Source organism: Dermacentor variabilis, chromosome 6, assembly GCF_050947875.1.
Source record: "Dermacentor variabilis isolate Ectoservices chromosome 6, ASM5094787v1, whole genome shotgun sequence".
Classification (NCBI taxonomy): domain Eukaryota; kingdom Metazoa; phylum Arthropoda; class Arachnida; order Ixodida; family Ixodidae; genus Dermacentor; species Dermacentor variabilis.
Window position 1 is genome coordinate 93,706,666 of NC_134573.1, and position 24,901 is coordinate 93,731,566.

The 24,901-nt window shown below is 45.6% G+C and overlaps 1 protein-coding gene across 2 annotated transcripts in view; it reads left to right on the forward strand.

Annotated features, from left to right (window-relative positions):
* Window positions 1–24,901, forward strand: part of LOC142584929 (sodium-coupled monocarboxylate transporter 1-like) — a 101,435-nt gene that overhangs the window by 66,959 nt on the left and 9,575 nt on the right. For both annotated transcript variants that reach the window (XM_075695282.1, XM_075695281.1), the window contains 5 exons: window positions 6,730–6,870; window positions 9,600–9,729; window positions 17,468–17,556; window positions 18,842–18,951; window positions 23,582–23,649. In XM_075695282.1, the coding sequence (XP_075551397.1) occupies window positions 6,730–6,870; window positions 9,600–9,729; window positions 17,468–17,556; window positions 18,842–18,951; window positions 23,582–23,649 (538 nt within the window). The remainder of the gene's footprint in view (window positions 1–6,729; window positions 6,871–9,599; window positions 9,730–17,467; window positions 17,557–18,841; window positions 18,952–23,581; window positions 23,650–24,901) is intronic.

Here is a 24,901-nt window from a genome sequence, read left to right on the forward strand (position 1 = left end):
ATGTTCACACTACGTCATATTAGGCTGGGACTTTCTATCCACACATCACGCGATCATTGACTGCGCCCGCGCCGAAATCGAGCTCTTCCAGTTTTCGACCGATATTATCACGGACCATAAGGACCATTTTCGCAAAATCGCTGTTTCAGAAGACACCGTTATACCTGCCTGGTCTTCCACTCTTGTCATTATATCTTGTGACTCTGTAGATGACGGCACAGTACTCTTCGCTCCGTCTGAATTCTTAGTTCGCCGCCGTTCACTACCACTGCCGTTCGCCGTCCTCGAGTTCAAAGCTGGCGCCTCTCTCATGTGCGTCTCGAACCCATCGGCTGAACCAATTACTTTACGCCACCACGAAAGCCTTGGCAGAGCAGAGCCACAGACCTCATCTTCAATATTTGACACGATGGACGGCTGCACTTATCTTGCTGCTCTCGAGGCATCGCCTCGTCAGTCACTGCCGCATTCTTTTGCGCCAGCTATTGCCAGTGACCTTACGACGACGCAGCGCGACGAACCTCTTCTCTTGCTCCAAGGCTTCTCTTCCTCTTTTGACTGCCAAGCAACATCACCCTGCCGCACAACGACTGTTTCGCGCACTAACGACACTGGGAGCCATGCACCAATTCGACAGCGTCCCTACCGAGTATCGGCGACTGAAATACGCGTCATCAATGACCAGGTGAACCATATGCTCAATCGCGGTGTCATCCAGCCTTCTAGTAGTCCCTGGACGTCACCAGTCATCCTAGTTTTAAAAAAAAGACGGCACCATACAATTTTGCGTCGATTATCGAAGGCTTATAACAAGATTACCCGAAAGGATGTATACCCGTTGCCCCGTATTGACGACGCACTTGAAACTATTTGCAAGGAGCGGAGTTTTTTTCCTCCTTAGATCTCCGCTCTGGCTACTAGCAGGTGCCCATGGCTGACGCTGACTGTTCTAAAACCGCGGTTAAACACCAGACGGCTTGTGTGAATTCACTGTAATGCCGTTCGGTATGTGCAATGCGCCCGCCACCTGTGAACGCATGATGGACGGCATGCTACGCGGCCTGAAGTGGCATACTTGTCTCTGCTACCTCGACGACGTTGTCGGCTTTTACCCTGATTTTCCGACCCACCTTCGGTGTTTACATCAAGTTTTGACCAGTCTCCGGAATGCTGGTCTCCAGCTTAACTTAAAGAAGTGCCGATTTGCAACTCGAAAACTGACTATATTAGGCCACGCTGTCTCCAAAGAAGGCAATCTTCCTGATCCAGCTAAATTTCGCGCCGTATCCGAATTTCCGAAGCCCACTAACTTGAAAGCACTACGCAGCTTAATTGGCCTATGCTCTTATTTTCGACGTTTCGTTCGCAATTTCGCTGCTGTGATCGCACCACTAAACAAACTTCTCCAAGGCGACAACGAATTTTCTGCTTGGTCAGAAGCCTCTGATGACGCATTTACGACTCTTCGTCACCTACTCACATCTCCGCCATTTGATTGATTGAAAACATCTTTATTTGTAGGATATTCGTAGAACTCGTGGGTGGGCCGCCTATTCCGGTAGCCCACTGGTTACTACTGCTGCGCTGGCCCTCCCCACCAGCCAGTGCTGACGGTCAGGATCATCGCTGAGCAGAATAGCCTCCCACTGCTCTTTTGAGGGATTTGGAATGGGGTCAACTATGGGATTAAATTGGCAAGCCCACACCATGTGGTAGAGGTTAGCTACCTCTCCACAGTGTGGACATTGCGGGGAGTATAGTGTAGGGTACCACTGATGTAACTTAGCTGGCGTTGGGTATGTATTAGTTTGTAGTCTCCTAAGAGTGTTCTCTTCCAACTTATCGAGGGATTTATGTGGTGTTGGGTACTCCTTCCTGGCTGTTCTGTATGGTGCGAGATTGTCAGCATACACTGCTAAAGCAGTTAGGTCCCAGCACTCTTCACGGTCATCAGGGGGAGACGCCCGGTATAGAAGAGCTCGGGCATGCCTGTGAGCGGCTTCGTTTCCTTCTGGTAGTTCCAGGTGACCGGGAAACCAGATGACTGAGGCTTGGCTGGGTGGATGCTTAGTCAGCAATGACAACCCTGACCTGTGAATTAATCCATTATTGAAGTTGCGACAGGCGTTCTGGGAGTCAGTGAGCACATCGGCGTTGGGGTTAGATGCTATAGCTAATGCAATAGATGCTTCCTCTGCGTGAGTGGGGTTGGATGTTTTTATCGAGGCGCAATTCACCATCAATTCTGAAGGCGTTGAGACCACAATAGTCATCACTCCATTCTTTGGCCCTGCGGCGTCCACATAGAAGGTGTTAGGTTGCTCGTGCCATTTCTTCTGCAGGGCTTCCCCTCTTGCTTTTCTCTTTTCGATGTTATATGCTGGATGCATGTTCCGCGGAATGGGGTACACGTTGATGCGTCTCCTCACATCACGTGGTACCTCTTCCCTTTGGTCTATCGTATAGGGCAGATTAATATGGATCTTTTCGAGGAGATCTCTACCTGGTTTTGTGAGTGCGAGCCTATTGAGTTGTGAGAGGTATTGTGCTTCCCACATCTCTTTGAGGGTATTATGTACTCCTAGAGCCATGAGCTTTGCCGTTGGCGTGGAGTTTGGTAGCGCCAGTGCCGTCTTGTAGGCCTTCCGGATCAGTGCCTCCAACTTTTCAATTTCCGACTTGGAGAGGTTAAGGAATGCCGTCCCGTACATTATCCGAGAAATCACGAAAGCCTGCACCAAGCGCATGGCGTCCCTTTCCTTCATGCCATGGTGATTATTTCTGATACGATGCATCATCCGAAGGATTTGCTCGGTGGATGTTGTAAGCTTCTTCATAGTGCTGGTATTCTGTCGCCCCTGCGGGATATACAGCCCTAGGATCTTGATCTCCGTGGGTTTCGGTACTGAGTGGTTGTCTATATACACCGTGATGTTCTGTGCCAGGGGTGTCCTCGGGTTCTTCAGGATGAGCAACTCGGACTTTTCCGACGTACACTGGAGGCCTCTTTCCCTGGCGTACTGGTCCACCGTGTCCGCTGCTGCTTGAAGACGCTCCTCGATCTCGGCGTCACTCCCCGAGTTGCACCAGACAGTGATATCATCCGCATACAATGTGTATTTGATACCCGGGATTTCGGAGAGAAGGCCTGGTAGATCTTTCATAGCCAAATTGAACAAAAGGGGTGAGAGTACCGCCCCTTGCGGAGTTCCTCTAGGGCCTAGAGTGATGGGATCTGATTTTATTCCACCGAAGTTTATAGTGGCTTGCCTTGCTGATAAGAAGTTTTTGACATAGTTGTAGGTTCTGGCGCCACAGTTGGTGTCGGCGAGGCTTTGAAGAATATTTTTATGCAGAACGTTGTCAAGCGCTCCTTTCAAATCAAGTGCCAGGATGGCCCTTGTCTCAAGGAGATCCTTGTACAGGTACAAGAGGGCGTCCTGGGTCGATAGGTGAGGGCGAAAGCCGAATTGAGTGTTAGGTAGGAGGTTGTTCTCTTCTAAGTATCTACTGAGTTTCGTGTTGATGACTCTCTGTATGAGCTTGCCCAAACACGAGGTCAGCGATATCGGTCTAAGATTATCCAGTTTAAGGGGTTTGTTCGGCTTCGGAATGAAGCGAACCTCGGCCGTCTTCCAGGATATTGGTAGCGTTCCTGTAGCCCAATGCTGCTCGTTGAAGCAATCCACCAGCGAGGTGATGGTGTCATCGCTGAGGTTAAATAAGAGCTTCGCTGTTATTTGATCTGGACCTGGAGCTGCATTTTTTCTCATGGCCGCAATTTCTGCTTTGATCTCTTCTTTCGTGAGTGGGATGTCCAGCTTCGCATTCGGCAGCCCAGAATACTCCGGTTGTTCCACGACTGGGTCCGTGCACAGATACTTGGTCTTGAGCTTTTCCATCAACTCTGTGTCCGTACCCGGGATGGTGTGTACAATCTTCGTGAGCCTGTCTTTAGTGGCCGACTTGCTGCTGCTGGGGTCGATTAGGACACGCAGGAGCTTCCAAGTCTTCGACACACCTAGCTTCCCCTGAATACCATCGCAGAGCGCATTCCAGTTCTGTCTGGCCAAGGATATGGCGTAGGATTCTGCCTTTTTGTTTATCTCATCTATTTTTTTCCTTAGTTTGCGGTTAAGCCGCTGTCTTCGCCATCTCTTTGTCAATGAGTGTCTTGCTTCCCATAAGTGTAGAAGGTGCGGATCGACCGCTGGGCAATCTTCTGTCGCGCAGACCTCTTTCGTAAAGGCTTTCAAAGCTTGCACCTCACCCTTAACCCATTCCTCTAGGTTTGTAATAGGGTTTGCAGTAGATGCTCGGGCCTGTCTCCACCTGTCCCAGTTCGTAATTACAGAAAAAAGTGCCTGGCTATCATATGGGCTCTTCAAAAATGTCGTCCATATCTCTACGGTCGACGCTTTGACGTGGTGACGGATCATCACGCTCTTTGCTGGTTATCTAACCTAAAAGACACGTCGGGCCGCCTCGCTCGGTGGGCCCTCCAAATCCAGGAATATGATATCCGTGTCGTCTATCGCTTTGGACGCAAACACCCTGACGCCGATGACCTGTCGCGCTCACCAGTAACTTCAGACAGCAGCAGTTCTACCTACAGACATGACATCTCACCACTTGACATCCTGGACATGGTATCGGTGCAACAAAAAGACCCGTGGATCGTCATGATATTCGACTTTTTGTCAAATCCTCCGGCAACTTCGGCACCTCGAGCGTTAAGCCGACAGGCGCAGCATTTCACAATCCGCGACGGACTGTTATACCGCCGCAACTACCACAATGACGGCCGCAAATGGCTATTAGTAGTGCCTCGCCACCTTCGACAAGTTTTATGCTCCGCTTTTTACTCTGACCCGCGGTGTGGTCACGGCGGAGTGTCAAAAACTTACACACGGCTTCGCCTACAATATTATTCGCAAGGGATGTACACCTTCGTCCACAAATACGTGCCCTCCTGCATTGCCTACAAGCGACGCAAGTGTGTCCCGCATCTCTCCACCGCACCTCTCCAACCACTTCCCTGCCCAGCTCAGCCATTTGACCCTGTCGGCATTGATTTATATGGGCCTCTACCGTCTGCAGGCGCTGGCAACCGATGGATTGTTGTCGCCGTAGATCATTTGACACGGTATGCTGAAACCGCCGCCTTGCCTGCCGCATCAGCAAAAGACGTCGCCTCGTTCATTCTAAACAACTTCGTTCTCCGCCATGGCGCACCTCGTGAACTGTTGAGCGATCGGGGTCGCCTATTCCTCTCGGACGTCCTGCAGTCACTCCTACCTGAATGCCAAATTATTCACCGCACTACTACTGCTTATCATCCACAGACCAATGGCTTAACAGAACGATTCAGCAGAACTCTTGGTGACATGCTATCAAGGTATGTTGAATCTGACCACTCCAACAGGGATCTTGCACTTCCGTTCGTCACTCACGCATATAACACTGCCTCTCAAGCCACTACCGCATTCTCACCATTCTTTCTGCTTTACGGCCGCCATCCCTCCAGCACCATAGATACGGTATTCCCGTACCGGCCGGACCCTGCTGAATGCTCACCTGTTTCAGCGTTTGCTCAGCACGCTGAGAAATGCCGACAACTGGCCTGTTCTTTGACGTCTGCTCAACAGTGCCGCCAAAAAGAGCGTCATGACCTCAGTTCTTCCCCTCACGCCTTCCCCGTCGTCTCACTCGTGTGGCTTTGGGTCCCGCCTGTTGCTGCTCCTGGACTTTCGTCCAAGCTCCTCCCCAAGTACCACGGGCCCTACCGCGTGTTTGCCCAAACATCACCAGTGAACTACGTGGTAGAACCCGTATCGCCTTCTCGCGATCTGGGTCGTCGGGGCCGAGAGACTGTGCACATTGACCGGCTGAAGCAGTATTACGATCCGCCCACCTCTTCCTAGGTCGCCCGGATGGCTACCCTTCAATTCCAGTGGTGATTGTGACGAAGAAGATCGGCAAGCTGAAAAGCCCCGCTGCCATCGCCTGGCTCGTACCCAGTTCGTTCGCTGGCTGCGCCCCACCTGCTGGTGCTGAGTTTGGCGCTGCTGCTCTACGAGCAGAATGAACCCTCCTTGCAATATATATATATATATATATATATATATATATATATATATATATATATATATATATATATATATATATATATATGTGTGTGTGTGTGTGTGTGTGTGTGTGTGTGTGTGTGTGTGTGTGTGTAAATCAAAACTTTCCAGGGATTTTGTGTGTAGGCACGCATGCATACAAAACACCCGCAAGTTCCAGAACTACCCTAAGAATGCTACCGCATTAGAAGGGCTGACAAGTCATTATGAGTGTACCACAACAACAAAAGAGCAACAACGACAATATGTTGCCACAGACGCACGTGTACATATTAATGGCTAGCAGGCGGCAACCACAGCAATCCACACTAAGCGTGGTAATGACGGTGATATCACTTTATGTTGCAAACAACGTGTTCTCTAGCTGGAACATAATGTAGATGCTGTTCTAAAAACATGGGGGCTCGCTATTCGAAAATTCGAGCATGGCAGGCTGGTCTATCACATCGTGTAGCTCAATGTTTCGTCGCTGGTTTTTCATACCACTTCCCCCTCTAATGTAAGAATATTTATCATGACAGTAATATTTCATATGTAACTGCTATGCATTGTGTGGGACCCCAGGGGCTTCACTAATTGCAGGTCTCTCTCTCGGCAACAGTTACAGCTTTGATCTGACCAATGACGAAACAATTTGGGCATGTTCCTTGGGAACTTCGGCTATGGCGATCTACCGCGTATGTTGGGATCAAGTTGTTGCTCAAAGGCTCTTGGCATCTCGGACACTCAAGGACGCCCAAAGGTAGGAAAGTAACTGTGGTTTGCAGAGAACACGGTGTTTGAGACTGCCAGGAGGTTTAATGAGAGGAACTAATGCGTAACTAAGGTATCATGCTTCTCCAATATTACGCCTAAATCGCGGCAATGTCGACATAGATGCTGCCAAATGTATGATTTTGGTTCGTGCCACTTTAGACGTGACAATGTTCCCCATCGCAAATTCCTCATGCTGTGGCACAGACGAGTTCCTTGAAGACGATAGCCGTATGGAGATAAATATTGTATCGCTATCAAGTATTACGAGTGCGCGCAGCCAGAATGAGAGGCCCAGAGAGACCAACTCTATATTACAAACGGCTCTTTGTCTGACTGTCGTTGCTTCATGCGATGTAGTATTTTCGGGCTGAAAAATTTCCATATTGTGCTCTGTCTCTCGCGCTTAGGCATTCGTATTGCATCACATTGACTGAGAAAATACAACTCGCACAAGGCACCAAACATGGACGAACCGTCATGGATTACTAGTGCTCTTTGATAAAGGCAGTTTTTACTAGGTCTGATTAAAAATGTGCGGAAAGGTGCGTTAAAACCCAAGTCCATCAGACGTGCCTCGATATTTGGCGAGTCCACTTGCTTAAATTATCCAGTGGCTAAATCGGTATCGGGAAGTGGTTAACAGGTTTGAGCTCTGAAGCTCCCGAATAACGTATGTGGGATTAAGTCACTACGGTTTTGGATGCACAACCTTTGCCAAAAAAACAAGCAATCAAGGTAAAAAAAATGCATTGTTAAACAAAGGTATTGTATTTATTGTAAATTTAACTAAAAAAGAACCGCACAGATGGGGTAATCGCAATATATTGTTTCTTAATTGAAATGATGAGAAATGATGTGATCTAGGTACCTTTATTGCCACAGGGCTGTCATTCCTTGGCACATTTTTTTTTACGTGGAAGAGAGTTCAGTAGAGCAAGATGTCGCATCGTTTCAGCGACCTTCATGCAGAGTTTTGAGACCAGGTCTGGAAGGACAGCCGTCGCATGAAAAGGAACGTATAGGTACCATCTGTGAGAGAGTACGCGAAGGCGAAGAACAACGGCAAAAAATCAGACCTGGCACCTGTTAATCAGGCTGCACTTGTCTCTTACTCACAGTGAAGTTATGCTTACTTCCTAATGAAGACTTTAATTTTGCTCTGTTTTGTCTGACGTGCCGGGAAAATGGACAATGCTGAGGAAGAAGAAATTAAAGCAATTCGTTTTATACCATACTACGTCTTACCCACTCTATTCTGATGTTTTTTTTTTCTTATTAGGTATAGTACTATGAGCCGGAAGGCAGCACCCAGCGACTGTCGTGGTATCTAGCCATCTAGACGACCGTGGTTTGATGTGATCTATAGGCCAATAGCAGCCTTCTAACGGATTGACAATGTCGTGCGCCCGATGGCAAAATAGTGCATTAGGAGAGAGTGAGGATGGGGCTTTCTGATGAATACAGAGCGTTTGAAAGAAAAGTGATTTCGCGATCCGCTTGCGAGCTCCCCACTCCACGTATAACAGAACAACTTGGCTGAGATGTTCGCAGCAGCGTATGCTACCCGCGGACTGTGTTATTTCACCAAGCCTGATTGGTGGGTCGGGCCCCTTTAAATAAAAACGCAGTATTGCCCGAATGGTGTCGCATCGATTGGCGTAGAAAATTATTAGACTGCAAAACGGCGTAAGATAAGTAGTCTTAACAACTATATAAACTCCTCTAAACATTCCCTTACTGAATAAACTAGAAAACGCGGTGTCACGCATGCACTGGTGAATATTAACAGAGACCGCAGACACTCGATGCTGGAAAGCTGGCGCAATCATGAGCGGCTGCAGCGGCGAGCGACTTGCCCTTCGCACTGCCACTCACTTGAACGACAGCTAGGCGCACCAGACGAAGACATCAGATATCTCTGCTCGGCTAGCCACCGAGCATGCCGACGATTACCTCCGAGATAGGCTGCGCCTAGCCTCTGTCGTAGTAGAAGCGGGGAGGCGCGCTTCCCTCTCCCACTTCTCTTCATTTTCCTCCCCCTTAACGCGCACATGTCTCTGCCCTCCCCCCTTCCCTTTGCGCGTGCGGAAAGCCGGGACGCACCCTCCCCACGCGAGTACACTCAGCCGCACACAGACAAAGCATGATTCTTCTCGACTCTCATGCATTCCTTTGCACTTTCAGCACACAGCGTGCGACCGCGATTTCATCACACTTGGGCTTTCTAAAGAACATTATGGCCGCGCCCATGGCCGGAATACGTCTGGAGAGTCAAATTAATTGAAACGATCAATAAAAAGTTCATTCTGTGTTTTTTAACCAATTGTGAAATGCAGTGAATAAGCTGCGCTAATAATTGGAAAAGTCCCCAGACGCACCTCATGCTACCTGCACATGTTATAGTTCTGGTGTAAGGAAATAAAAGTGAGAGATGTATGATAGACTCCGCAATACGTACAGTGATCCACAGCGGCCGAACAAGGAATGTCGCTTGAGCCGATGTTTTGACAATGCGCTTGTCGAAATCTTGGATCCAGTGACATTTTTCCTCAACATCTGATGGTCCCTTCAAGTCTTCCAATTTCTTAAGACCTCTATTTGTTTGGATGGCACATGTATCTCTTCCAAACCATACAATGAAGTCTATTTCATTGGAACAGTGTATGCGTAAGCTAATCGTAGGCATAATGATTTTTTTGCATCATCCTGTTGCAGGACCGCCCAGACAAGCGCCCTGCTTCTCGTGCTGATATATTTCACAGGTCTCTTCCTTGGAGTAGCTCTGACAGTTTGGTTTCGGGGCTGTGACCCAACGTTGCTGGGAGAAATTTCCAGCATAGACCAAGTAAGCAATGCGTTTCGGCCGGCTAATTATGATAGTAGGGCAATCCAGGGTCGCATATGGTGTACATCACATGAATTGCACCGAGATCCCACCGAGCCAATAAAACAGACAAAATGAATGTAGAAAAGCAACTAATGTTGTTTTTGAAGCACCACATACTGAGCCCGGATAATAAGTCATACAGATATGCCGTGCCTAACTGCAGCTATTTGATACTTGAACAACACTGGAAATTCAGCTAGTAATAGCAAAAGCGTTGAGAAGATTGGCCCCGCCTAATCTTGCTCGTACTTGCGGCTACTATCCGAAACTAAAGGTACTGCATAATGCAATCATCAAGTAAATCTGTGTAAAGGTAACCAGCAGTGGCCAGTGGGCGCTACAGCAATTTCATTCTCCTAAAATATGCCGATACCATCTCATTAAGAAGCCACGCAAATTACGCGACGAAGCCGCAGTTGCGGGGGCCTGCGGCTTCGTCAAGCTGCCCATGTGGCAGCTTTTTCTGCATGCCCCTCGTGTTATGTACATATGTAAATAAACATAATTGTCATTATTATTGTCATAGAAAGATTGAACGATGCGATGATGCATGTGCGCCTTTATCAACATTGAGGCAGAATAGTATCGTCCTTTGATAACGCCCGCCGCATCCGGCCAACCACTGTCCATTGTAAAGCAGGCCCTGAGCAACCCCTGCGCTCTTACACCTTAGCACGGCGGTTGCCAGTCGTCAGACGCTGAAACCATGTGCCTATAAATGACCTGTAAATTTGCTGGCACGAAATCAAAGCTTTTACTATCAAATACCGTTTTCTCCGCCCAATATGCTGTGCACTAGGGCGCTGCTACTAGTGCTCGAAATTTCAGCAAATGTTTTCTCTGGAAATATAAAAGAGCAAAAGCTCTTTGTAAGAGCTCAGAGTTTTTAGCCGGCGTATATTTGCCTACCGGCTATTCCATAGGCGTTGCTACGAAAGGAACAAAAAATCCTAAAATAAAATGGTAGGAAAGCGGAATAAAATTGTCCCTAGTTCCTGTAAACTTATTTGTATAGCAAAGGTGTTCGTGACGCGAACATGGCTTTGATATGGAGAAGAAAGAAATATGGAAAAGAAATAAATTACGCCACACCTCTCACGATAACGGGTAAGCCGCTCATCTCACAAACGTGCTGAATAGGTGACGTAGCACACAAAAACATGCAATTACTTTTTGGCACTCTCCCTGAAGGGCAGTTGACTGCGCATGATGAGATTGAATGTCTGGGTAATTACCGACTGATCCCTACCCAATGAATGTAGGAGTGGTGGCACCATCACCAAAGGTGCGGTGCGATAGTTTCGCACGCCCTTAAGACATGCCAAATGCTTGCGGCGTAGGACCCACAATCGGCAGAACTGCTCACGTGCTCGTTGACCTGCGCCGAAACGGTGCCAAGTATTCCCCATGACGCGAACAGCCCATGCATCGAAAGCTCATGAAGGCTAGCGTATACTGTCAGCGCAGAATTCGACAAAAACGCTACTTTCACGGAGTGCCTGTAAATTGCCGGTGTGTGTGACACTCCTGATATTCTATGAGAGCTGACTTGAGAACAAGCTCTACGGAAACATGACGACAGAAAGTATAAGCACCCATGCACAGAGGAATCGATAGGAACGCGGGAATAGGACACCGAGAGCCACGATAGGAGTGGGACAGATGTTTGTCTAATGTCTGACAACTCTTTTAAACAGATTAGGCACAGCCCAGTAGGTGCTGCCTTAAGCTCTGTTGTAACCGCATTGGCTAGGGGAACGTCGAGGTGGGCCTGCAATTGGCAACTCTCATTTTTATTTGTTTACTGAAATGTAATAAAGGGCGTATGGTACCCATTCCTTTCAGTCTAGGCTGTACTCACTCGTCCAGTAGATCAGTAAGGCTCCGCACAATGCAAGTAAGGCTGGGCCGTAACCATTTTGTGATCGAACAGTGAGACTAAGTTGTTCGTATGTAGCGAAAGGTGTCTCTGGCTCTAACTTAGGAAAACTAGAAGAATAAGGGTCTCATTGCTTCTGATTTTATGATTAGTCTACTTCCACAAATCACCTAATATGCAGTTTAAATATTTCCGCTGCAATATATCGCCAAGTTTATTACCTCCAACACAATGGCGTAGCCAGAAATTTCGTTAGGGGGGGGGAGGGGAGGGAGCGGCTCACGTTGGAGCTTGACCTCCTCACACAATTTGTCGAGGCATCAAACACATGAATAATAACTGCATTGCAGTTGCCAAAAATGCTGCAAACAAATTCTTGAACGCTACGCACTTTCAAGACAAGCAAAATATGTATTTTTGCACAAAAGAATGTATTCTTATGTCCTAAAAATTGTGCCAAAAATAACTGATATCAATGCTTCCATGTTGCTTGTCTATTAGGAAAAAAAATATCACACGAACTTTAGAACTATATCAGTGCGAAACCAGCAAAGCAGTGCATGCCGCTGATATGATAAATGTAAAGGCCGTGAAATGAACAAGTTGAGAACAAATATGTTAATCACACTTTGTCATTCGAAAGCCTTGTTTACATTTTTGTACATATGCAACGGCCAGGGAGAAATCTCAGTGAGGCCGTCCTTCATTCCAATGTACTGAGCAGGGAGCAGCTGTCACCGGTTGCATATTGTAATTGCACCGAAATCGTGGTCGCAACAGAGGTCACATATAAAAAGCAGCAGTACTGCAATATATACATTCGAAATTCGAAGTACAATGGAATGCACAATTGCCAAGATAAAGATTGTTAAAAAGCAAAAAAAAAGAGTCTCTGGGAACAAAGTTCGCTGAATGTATCCACAAAACCTCGCAACAAGATATTTAAATATACGTATAAGTAACCGATAAATCAACGTACCTAAGAAGAAGTCACTTTATACAGGGTGTTCCAGCTAATTTTAGTGAGAGTTTAAAAATATGCCAATACACTCTAAGACGACGTGACCAAAGGCATGTTGCTCACTTTTGTACGCAGTGTGTCACGCTGTATTTTGTATTTTTCTTTATTACATTTTTAGTCAAGATTAATAAGCCCTGAAGTAATGAAGTTAGGAAAAAAATTCCATTTAGAAAATTCCATTTAGCGATTTCCAAAGCGTCCGAATAAACAGTTTCTGTCTTTCTATATCTATATTAGGTATTAGTGTATTTCAGCTTACTGATGATGCCCGCGAACCACAAAACTAGTGACATGCCCGCTTGCGCGTGGTGATTGCACTGCTCCCCAACGTTCATCGCACAAACAGCCATAGGCGCGCCACCACTTAAAAGGCGACAGGGCAACCACGTAGGCATCGGCTGTGCCGTTTACGTTAGCGATGTGCTCCCCTCGCAAAAGTTCGTTATAACGATAAGCAGACGCAGCGGTTATCGCTTGTGCTGCCGGAAGCAACAAGTCCGTCATTTCGCAATAACTGTAAGCAAATTGAACATCCCTGAATAAAAAAAAACTCAGTTTTCAGAAGCCTGAAAATGGTGCAATAAGAGTATCATTAATGACCAGACGCAGTCTTTCACTTAATTTACGTTTATTTTTCATGCGCTTTCACAACAAGCGCTCGAAGAGGTCACCTTCTGCAGCGATGCAACATCGGGAACTTCTGAGAACGCTTGCTGTCGCTGCCTTGAACACCGTCGGTGAAATGCTGTGGCAGACTTCAGTTATCCTGTAAGACTTCTGGAGTCGTAGTTTCCGTCGTGTATACGTGATCCTTAATATAGCCCCAGAAGAAAAAGTCAAGAGGGTTGAGGTCGGATGGACATTGCCGGCCACAGCACAGGCCCGTTTCTCCCTGTCCATTGCCCTGGGAAAGTAACACCAAGACTTGCTCGTGCTTGACTGTCGTGCTTGACTGGCCCCGTCGTGCTGACACCACATTTCGTCAAGCTGGGCTAGGGGCATGTTACACCAGAAGTCTTGAACCTGCCCTTTGAGGCACTGACATACCTCTTGCCGGCCAGAGTGTTGTTAAAACATTGGGCCAATGACTGTGCTGTCATATATTCCGCACCAAACGTTAAAAAACCACTGATATTGGTGGCGAGATATTCCTAGCTAGTGGGGATTTCGCTCACTTCTATAGTGTGCGTTGTGGATATTTACTTGGCAATTTCAGGAAAAGTTCATCTCGTCAGTCCGGATACCTAAGTGAAAAAGTCAGAATCTTGCCCCTCCTGAATCAAAATCGAATTCGCAAAGTGAGTCTCTTTTGAAGATCCGTTGACTCCAGGCACTGATTCAACTGCAGGTGATAAGGTTGCAGTCCAGCTGTTTTCAATATCGTCCAGGCACTTGAGTTGGACACACCGAACTGTGCGTTCACGCTGCGCGTGCTAGCGTGTGGATTAGCTGCCATGAAAGCCAAAACGCTGGAGCGAGCCTCATTATTTATGACTCAAGCTCTCTGCCTCTTTCTTGTGAAGCTGCCGGTTTGCTTCAGCGACTCGTACGTGTTGAATATTGTCATCGGGCTCAGTCGCGTAACCGGGTGCCAGCTTCGAAATATTCTTGCAGCCTGCCGTCTCTGTCTGCTTGCATGCAGCTACTAGGGCAAGGATCATGTTTGCTTTTTTCTCGTTGGAAAAAGGCATCACGAAATTGCTCCCGCTTTAGCGGTCGATGCACGATAGTCTGTTCATCGCTTTCTGGAATTGCCACCTAAAGCTACAACCACGTCCATCAGTCGCTTTACACAGCACAGGGGATAACGGTTGCTAGCTTATATCGAAGAGCCAACGCTTGCGTCACTGCTCTGTCGCTTTTTAATTGGCAGCTAGTGCACATATGGCTGTTTGTGCGCGGAAAGCTTGGGATCAGTGCAATCACGACACGCAAGCGGGCAGGTCACGTTATGTTTTCTTGTATTTCGCGGGAATCCGCAGTGAGCTGAAAAACACTAATACTTAATAGATAGAAAGACAGAAACTGTATATTCGGACGCTTTGCAAAGCGCTCCGAAACTTTCTAATTAGAATTTTTTTCCTAGCTTCGTTCTTTCATAAGTTAATAAATCTTGACTAATTATCTAATTAAAGATAATACAGAACAGCTACGCAATGCATACAAAAGTGAGCGACATTCATTTGATCGCGTCGTCCTAGAGTGCATCGGCATATTTTTAAACTCTGGCTAAAGTTAGCTAAAACACCCTGTATATTGCGTCAAATAAGGCAAATAAACGTGTTACGCAATCACAGATTCACAGGTCACAGAATCCTAAGGCCCGCACCCCCGCCCCCTCCCTCCACTCCCCCGATGCATGGCGCGCGACGGAAAGCGGCGCGCTTCCTTCTCGCTTTTCTCTGTTGTGCTCAGCAGACTGACCCGCCATCGTCGGCTCCCCCCTCCAACCCCCCCCCCCGTTACGCTTTCACTCGCACATACAGCCCGTGGCGCGCGCTGACGATGTTATCGCCCTTGTACTTCATACGGAACATGACGGCGACGACAGGAATGCGCCTTGAGTGTCCACCTAATTGCTATCGCAATAATATAGTAAGAGTATCCGGCGAGTGAAGAGTCCGATGCCCCATTACTTTTCGCAAAACTAGTAACAAAATCGAGCTTTCAGCATGCGGCAATTCGCGGCGCGGCAATAATGTCGTTTTGTGTGTGTGTGTGTGGATGGGGGGGGAGGCACCGAAATGAAGAATCGCTCTCTCTACACCTCTAAAGTTTCTTAATTGAAATCGGTGCGCTCCGTAGATTCTGCGACCTCTGCAAGGTGCCGCGGCTGGCCCGCTCGCCACCAAAGCACCCTTCAAACTGTGTGCTCGAACGGGGATCTTTGCGTTATGTGAGTCCAGGTGCATGGGCGTCGCCACGAAATCCAGCCCGAGTTCGCAATCTTCGCGCTGTAATGCATTTTCTGGCGCAAAAGATGCATTCTAGAGAAAATCCAGAATGATTTCCGGTGCCGTGGGTTGCTTTGGTTGGCGGTGCATCACAGCACGAAAAAATTTCGGGGGGGGGGGGGCTGAAGCCCCATAAACCCCCCCCCTCTGGCTACGCCCCTGCTCCAACATGCCTTCTTATTCATCAACACCAATGATAACTTTAAAAGACGTGATCAAATTCAAACAGAAGTAATATACTTTGCTATGACTGTCGGGGGTAATGAGTTAGCATTGAATCAATATAGCAACTTAACGAATTCTAGTTCCGTGAACAAGGTTGACTAAGCATCAAGCGCAACCTATTTGAATAGAGGGTTGGAAACAACTAGGGTTTCGTGCCGCCTGTATAGGCGAAGCCACGCAAGCAAGATTTATTTTAAAGTAAAAGGGATTTCGTTGAGGTTCTCTCCGTCCGTGTGGTATGGAGTTCGGTCGTCTTCGTAAGCTCTATATTCAAGGATGACGTACTCAATGGACAAACGGTGCAGCAATTATATGAATAAAACCTTCCGGTTTGGTCCTTCTGGTCAGTACTGAAACTGCTAATGGAGTCTTGACCATTTCTACTGGAAAGCATAAAGAGAGGACAAGAACGAATGGCAGTGCTATATCAACCGGGGGAGTAAAATATAGCGAATTTTTCAGTGCACCGAAGTTTTTTAGCAATATGTTGAAAAGAACAACTGCAAGAAGACGCAGAGAAGAAAGAGCACTCACCCTTGTTTGCCATTCTTTCATCGTTATTCTTCTTTATCGCGCTTCCGCTTTGACTGCTGATGCGTTCATGCCGTATCGTGAGCCAGCAAACAGGTCCCTGTAATTCCGAAGGGTGCAAGCACTCGCTTGTGCGCCTTCGCTTTCTGTAATATATATCAGTTGTCAGACTGGCATTCGTCGGTGAAGAACTATTGTTTCGTACTCCCTTGTATTTTGTCCCTCGCTCATACTATTGAGCGTAACGAATCTCACTAGAGGAAACCGCCCTCCTAGCGAGTGGCAACTAAACCAGTATTAGTAAGTTAAGCTTATGCATTAATCGATACACTTCATGCAAAACAAACGAATAAGTAGAAGATTGATAATTAACTAACAGCTTAATGGAAGTATAGGCTAACGTTTAGACAAAGGGACATGACCCCTTACCTTTACTCCCCTGTGTGAAGGTTGACTCTAAAGGCATCCCGCTTTATGCCCTTGTTCATCACTTCAATACATTTACATTCATTCACACAAATGAATGCTGCGTCCTTGCAAGTAAAAAGTGATTGCCGCCCAACGATGTCGGTGGCTGTCTCACACCGTAAGGGATGTTGGTGGATAATATTTAGTGCTCCTACATGGGTATATTTTTTTGCCTAGATGAATATCATTGTCTTCCGTGTGCCAATATCTCACTTTGTTGCGTAAAAAATAGCCGCCGAAGTCCCAGCTGCTGCTTCTCAATATGAACCGCCTGCACCAAAACGAACGAATAGACTTAATCAGCGCGTGACCTACCTCACTGCTGCTGACCACAGATCAGACGTACCTTAGTCTACAACAGATTGCACCACTATGACTTGTCAGGTACGTCATTTTATCGCGTAGAAAACATCTGTTCTCGCTAAGAATTACCAATTCGTTATTTTAGAAGCCGAACCTCAATATTTTGTTTGTCTTAACATATCGCGTTAGCGTCCTTGAATAGAGAAAAAAAAACTTCGCACTTTACGGCGAAAATTCGCGCAAAAATACTAAAACTGCTCTCCCGATTCTGGTGGTGCTTTAGGTAATCCTTATTCTATTTTTGTTAATTTGCAGATTGTGCCGTACTATATCAACACATACCTGATGGACATTCCTGGATTTTCTGGATTATTTCTAGCTGGTATCGTGAGCGCTGCAACAAGGTACTGAAACACAAGTGTCTTGTCTACAATTTGTGTAAATTTTGTCTTAGCCAAGAACTTGCTGTTACTCTGCCTGTACATGTGGGGAAATTTAGTTATATACGCTATATTCTATTTCTGCAGGCAACATAGTGCAAACTTGCATTTTTGTCTTCTTTCAATAACACCCTTACTATCAATATTGAGGCTTAATAATATTGATTCCATTGTTCAAGCCAACAAAACTATTATTTTTCTATGAGCGCAGATTCGTTTTAAAGAAAGTGCAGCAATCTACAGGCACAGTAATTCGCTACTACAGTGCATGAAATTACCACAACAATTTTGTAAGAATCTATAACAATATCAGTCATAACAAAATAAGCATTATAGTAATTTGTAACTAAACGCTATACCAATCAAGTGGCTTCATATAACTGAAGTAATTGCAGCAACACATTGCATCGCTAAGTGGTATCTCACTGAGACGCATAATTCTGAATATTCAAAACAATGGCTGTGAAAGAAGGCAGATCTGCTCATTCTGAAAGACAGGACAACAGTTGGCTAGCCATATCAAATTATTTTCATACTTCCATTTTAGGCAAGTGTATACATATTATTTTATTGTGTTATTTATTATATTACTGATCACTACTGGCCCCTTTGTGGCAGGCGGGAAGACATTCACACGCTTCTAGTTATTTTCTTGTATCTAGTTATATTAATACACGTTTATTGCGGAGAACTGTTAGACATATTGCAGGCATTTTAAGAATACTGGCTGTTCGACGTAGGTGGTTCAGCTTTTCGAAGCATACGTAACTTAATTATTTAGGCTATCGGCCATCGCACAAACAACAACCACCTATGCTGTCATAGCATAAAAATTTCAGAACATGACTTGAATAGCCCGCTACATCCTCTGAAAAAAAAAAGACAGCTGCTACTTTTGCATTATCTGTTGAGAACAATAAGGAACCTATCGAGACAATGAATCAACAATAGTTCTTTAAAAATTTCTTCAGTTCTTTTGGTAGCGTCTCTTGTTCGTCAATGGCGCTTTTACGAAGCCCACCGGTAATCCATAACTTCAAAAGATTCTCCGAGTTTGACGTATAAGCTTTTGTGTTCTTACATTGAGTACTTACAACCACACGTTTCCACACGAGTTATGTCTATCAAAGTCTTGCTGAACAGTGGCAGGGAAGAATTTTTAATTCTGTATATAATGACACCAAAATCACTATGCCTATTTACAATGCGTCTACTTCGTTCATTTTCTTTCTCCTTTCTTCAATTGAAGTACCGTGTCCTCGACAGTGAATTCCCAAGCTGCTATTTTGCACGTGGACGTCATTGCACCTCGATACAAGAATGCTGAGAACCACGTGCTGTGGATTACACGTGGCACAGGTAAGTGTAACAGTTTCTTCATTTGAGTATTGCCACATTGGCTTCGTCGTCACCTTGAGTCAATCAACTTTGCCGCCACGCTGCATCTTTCACTGACAATCGGTCCTTATTGTAATAAGTGTTGTGCTTTAGAAAGCGCTAAAGCCCCTCTGTTCGTATCTCCGGCTTAAAGAGATGCATATGCTTTCAGGATAGGCTCTGCTTACTAAGAAACACATGGACTAGCAGGTAACAAAATATAAGAACGGGATACTTCGTAATCTAGAAGGCCATCCTAGGAACTATGCGTTCTCCTTCATATCAACGTTACGCTTTAAATTTTCCTCTGTCATTCTTCAGACATTGGCTTAATTGACAAGCTCCTGCCTATTTAGTTCTGCAACTTCGCCTTCGCCTCAACTGTAGATACGACTATCTCGATAGTAAAACAATTTGGCATTTTGCCATCCTAGGAACTATGCGTTCTCTTTCATATCAACGCTACGCTTTAAATTTTCCTCTGTCATTCTTCAGACATTGGCTTAATTGACAAGCTCCTGCCTATTTAGTTCTGCACCTTCGCCTTCGTCTCAACTGTAGATACGACTATCTCGATAGTAAAACTATTTGGCATTTTGCCATTGTTCCGCCTTCCTGCTCTTAGCTTGTTAATTGTGGCATAGGAAATGCTCCAAAGGCATAGTGCTCTGGCAACACTGGCAGCGCCCGCCATCTGTAGTGGGCGTGGGGCCTTTTAGGAGTCTAAAAATGCAACAGAAGCCTTCATCGCCCAGCGCTTAATGAATACTCAACGTCACTGAGTCCCAACGTATAAACAACGCCATGACAGCTGGTTCTTGCACCCTTTTCTATCCATTCCTATACGGCAGCCTCAAGAAGCGTACTGCGTTGAAACCAAAATCTTCGCCGAGCCTTTGCTCGTGGCAATGTGCGCTTTTGACCCGATTTAAATCCTTTATGTACATTTGCTTATACGCTCTCAAATTGTCAACTGAAGCCTTTGGAACTACCTTGCATTGCATTGCAATCCCACTGATTCGTTGGGTTCGCAAAGAAAACGTGTCTCAATCGAAAAGGCTTTGCCGCAAAACGAATACTGGCTGTACTATTCTGTTTGTCGAAGCTGATAAAGCTTCATACACGCAAAAGAAAAGGGGCACTGCGGTTGCTTCGCTCGTGTTTGATTTACGCTATGATCCCGTGACCAAATATTTTGCGAGTGGGATCGCACACGCATCTCATGTGAAAACGCAGGACTGACGTCACCTGCAAGTTGACAGTCGTAGCTGCCTTCTTCCGTGTGCAGTTTACTGTCGCTCGTCGCCGCACGTATCGAATTTTCGCGCATAGGTTGCCGCGCGTGTTCTCTGTCGCTGGCGGTCCAGGCACGGGTTTTCTTTTGCAGGCGTTCCTAATTATTGTGGACTAAGCTACTTACAGGCACTACGGCATCCAGTACAGCGTAACAGCACGAGTCATCCTGCAAATGAGTGCTTAGGCGCACTGTATAGCACAGCGTCTACATACCAAAGCAGAACACGAAGGTGCGCGGCAATTAAATTCCAAATGGAAATACCGAAAAGGAGCGCAGATGCGATTCCACGCCTTGCTGCGTTGTGTAGCTTGAGGATAGAGCATGCAAGCCTTGTCGTTCTCTATGCCGTTGGTGAACTGCTGTAAAGATCTGTAGGGCGATGTGCACCGCTGTCGTGTCCATCATTCCATATTTATTGCAATATATGGACACTCTATAGGCGTATTTCTGCTTTCGGCCTCGCCGTCGCTGTGAGGTTCAGTACAAATTCCGAGGAGGTAAAATCCTCGCAGCGCACCGTTTTTTGGATTCGCGAGTGAAAGCGCACGAGGGTGATCTGGCCCTCGCGCCACAATCTCGCTAACGCAAGTGAGAGAAGCGGGGACGAAGCGCGTCGTCTTCCGTCGCGCGCAGCGATCCTGTGGCAGAGTAAGGATGCGCGGCTTTTTTGGGGCTTTGTTGGCGTTGATGTGACACGCAGCGTGAAGGTCAATTCGCTGGTTGATTCTGCCGCGCCACATCCCTCAGTGTTTTGGCAGCGAGTTTCCGTGGTCATCGAGTAAAATGTGTTCATGTTTGCTTGTGCGCACGTGACAGCGTGCTTGTTAATTTAGTTAGCATATTGAAACGCGCCGTCCGACAAAGACAAGTACACGTGACCGTATGTATGCTCACAAATGTATACTGCCGATGCTACTATCCTTACTGCGTATAGCTACGTGTCGACTAATTTGCTGTTGCAATTATTGATGCTACGTCTTTAAAGCGAAACTGCGACTTTTTTTCTCTTTTGACGAAACCTGCTTTGGTAGAATTTTGTGAGCTCGGTAAGCCTTTCAATCAATAAACGACATCAATAAATGATGTTCTATCTGCATGCTTATGCTTATTGTCAACGTTCTTTTCTCATTTTTTTTCGATGCAAATCCAAATGTCAATGTTGTGATGATCGCGCTGTCTTCTCAAGAGCTTTCTCCATGTTTTTTGTCTGCAAAATATCTTGAGCAAGGTTAGTGCTTTAACAAATCGTGAGGCGTTGTTTTTATTCTTTTGTAAAATTCTTTTTGGCTTAACCGCTTAACTCCTTAAACATGCCTGCTTAAACATCCCTGAATGCCCTGAAAACAACTGTGAATGTTTTATGTAAATGTAGTTGCATTCATGTATGTTAAACAGGCGTTCGAGTTAACAAACACTTATTCATGCAGAAACAAGACGCTCCCTTTAACGCTAATTTAAGTAAAACTAATGGGAAGAAAAAAATTAGAGGGTCGCGGTAACACGTCACAGTACAGAAATAGAAATGGGGAAACCAAATGGAATACGTAATTAGAGTAGGCCACTGTTCCAGAGGTGTACTTTCTTTATTCACCTTTTTTTTCTATTGCTGAAAAAAAGAAGCCTAGCTTGCTAACGACGTTGTACAGAAACCCCTTTCTTCGCATATAAAAGCTAATATGTGTGGCATGACAAAAAGGGAACTTAGGTTAATGTAGCCAATGTAGCAGCTATGCATGTAACTGTCATGTCGTGCGAGCAGTTTCATTTTGCCGTGCCCAATACTAGATAAAGTGAAAGTGTTGCCACAAACCGATAGGGAGCGATAGACTCGACGTTTTCAATATTATTAATGTGTATTCAAGAACTACTACGGCTTGGGCAGCTTAATTCGAAAATTATTTTAAACAAAGAAAAACGAGAAAAGGGAAAAGTATAATTGGTCGTTTAACATTGTGTTACATTCGTTTTACCTTGAGAAGCTCGTTTTCGTGTGAAAATCTTGAAGCAGCATGCGAACATCACTGTCCATCCCATGACATTGAAAAACAAACCGAATGCTTCGGCTGCACTGCCTTGCTATTCTTTTGAATTCCCGCTCGCTGTGACTGGCTCTCTCATGTCGTTCTCGTCTCCTGTCGTTACCACCGCTGTCAGAGCTCCAACGCGTATTCATTGTCAGAGTCCTCACTCTGTTCCAGAAAAGAACGCAATTTTAGTGTCTGCCAAAGGTCTTTCGCCAGTTCTCGGAATACTTGAGACTTTGGCACAATTTGCACCAAGATGAAGAATTCCCACGCCCACAATATTCTGTGTCTGAAGGCGCGTTCCGCACCGCGTACTCCACATCTTGCTCTCTCCAATATCCAAGTGGCGCAATCTAGAAAAGAAGCATCTAAGCCACGGTGACAATATTTTTCCGAGGCATGACGGAAAATATTCTGATCACTGAAAAATGCCTTTCTTAATGGCACTTTTCTACCTGGCGAGGGACACGTACGTATCCTCGTACACAAGGATACGTACGTAAACACGATCTAAATGGCGCCATCTAGGAAGCAAGCATGCAACCATCGTTCATTACTTTATGAGGGAGATGGCAGCAGACGTTCCGATTGACTAAATATATGTTTCCTTTGAATTGCGTTTTCCAACACGGCTAGAAGGTCCCGATTCTGTATACGCGCTCACAATGGCGTGGTCAACTATGCAGTGCCGTCTACAGACATGTTCTCAATTTGACAGCCTTGGCATTAGGCGGATAAATACGCTCTCAAAGAATTCACCACATTTCAATTAAAGGGCTTTCACTTTCTCTCTGACTTCCCCGCCAATGATTAGAATGAAGGGGCATACATTTTCCGCGTGAAAACTATTGCAAGGAGCCATGACCTTGGCAAACCTAGCTTGTGTACTTAAAAAAACACTCTCCGGTGAACTTTATTCGTACACAATCGAAGTCAGAGAGTAGTTTCAACACTACTACAGAGAGTAGTTGCAAGACTACTTGCAACCTTGTCTTCTCGGTAAGCATTAGGTAACGCTTCTCTTCACTTTTTATTCGTCTTGGTCTTTTGCCATTATTTGCTATTAAAAAGGACCGAATACCAAAGCACGACAGAGATATAACATATTTGATGTCAGCATGTTTTCATTGGGAGAAATCTTGCGCAATTTTAGAACCCAGAATGCCCACTGTAGCCATACTCATTTCAATAAGGCAGCTACATCATAGTAAAATTAAAATTTTCAGTAAAATCTATGGCCAAATAACCACCTCATAATGGCTAACTAGCGAAACGTCTTACTTTATTTCAGCTTTAGTTTTGGGCATTCTAATGACAATCTACAGCATGCTCTGCGCACATATGGGCTCTGTGACGAGGGTAAGTGCTCCAGACACATTTCTCTTAGACCATTGGAGTTGTTTTTCTTTTTCTGATTATGGCATCTTTCACTTTTTCTGCACGTGTGACCCTACCGTTACCGTGTTGATGAACGTCTAAAAGGCGAACACATTCTTTGATTCCTTCATATAGCGTTTACAACCCTTATAAAAGTCAAACTCCTTTATTTGTTTGCAATGGATAATCACTACTTCCTAAAGAACACTTTTCACAATGAGCATTTAAAGTTAATTTGGCCTGATGATTGACTTAACAAAACATTTGCGTTAACATGTGCGAAGAAGTTACATGAAAAGAAAGAAACTGTAATCCACCAGACTGTAACACAAACCTACGCAGGAAACTCAACTGGTTTCCCACGATCACAACTTTGCGGTTCAAGAAAAATTTATCCCTAATTCCGAACTCATGGCGAATTTTACTCCAACAACTAAGTTTCCTTTCGAAGAAGCTGCTTGGGAGGTTTCTTTGCAGCTTAGTGCTTCAATGGCAATGGATGGCAATGTTTCGCCTTCAAAAAGTTTCCTCTACTTTCGGGTCGCTTTGCGCATTCTCTAGAAGACGTTGGGGATGTTGCACGCATATTTCTACAATATTTCCGAACTGGGAAAGCCTGTTTTATCACATTATGTATCGACTGTTTATCTTCGATGGATATAGGACTGTTACTCTGCGTTAGGAATTAAAGAGAAAACATACGCACACCATGGGCAATAAAACAACTCTGATCGTTTCACACATCCCCTTGTGCAAAGCGCCAGCTGACGACGACAAACATCTGCCGCAATGACTTTAGAAAAGCCATCTCTTTTAGAAATACTTGAAACGGAACTCGACGAAGAAATCCCTGCGGGTGTGTGTTGCCTTACTTGTATAAACCAAAAATGGAAGACGGCGTATTGAGAGAAAGCTCACTAAAATAACCTAAGTCATGCTTCAAGGAGCGAATTTTTAACGGATGCTAAAGTCAAGCACGTAGTTTTATCCCTCAAGATTACGAAACGTAATTCTTTAGACATGTGGAAGTGGTCTGGTTGCTTTAGGCAATGCCTCTTGAAGATAACATAAGTATCCCAGCATTTCGGGAGCGCATTGATGCCTTCACCGTAGAAAGATTTCTCTTTGCTTTGCTGACATGAACAGACAGCTTGTTTGACCTTATCGTCAATGCGAAAATGCAGACCTCCTAGGAGTTGCCTAACTGGTCAAAAGAAAAGAGAGTCGCAGGAAA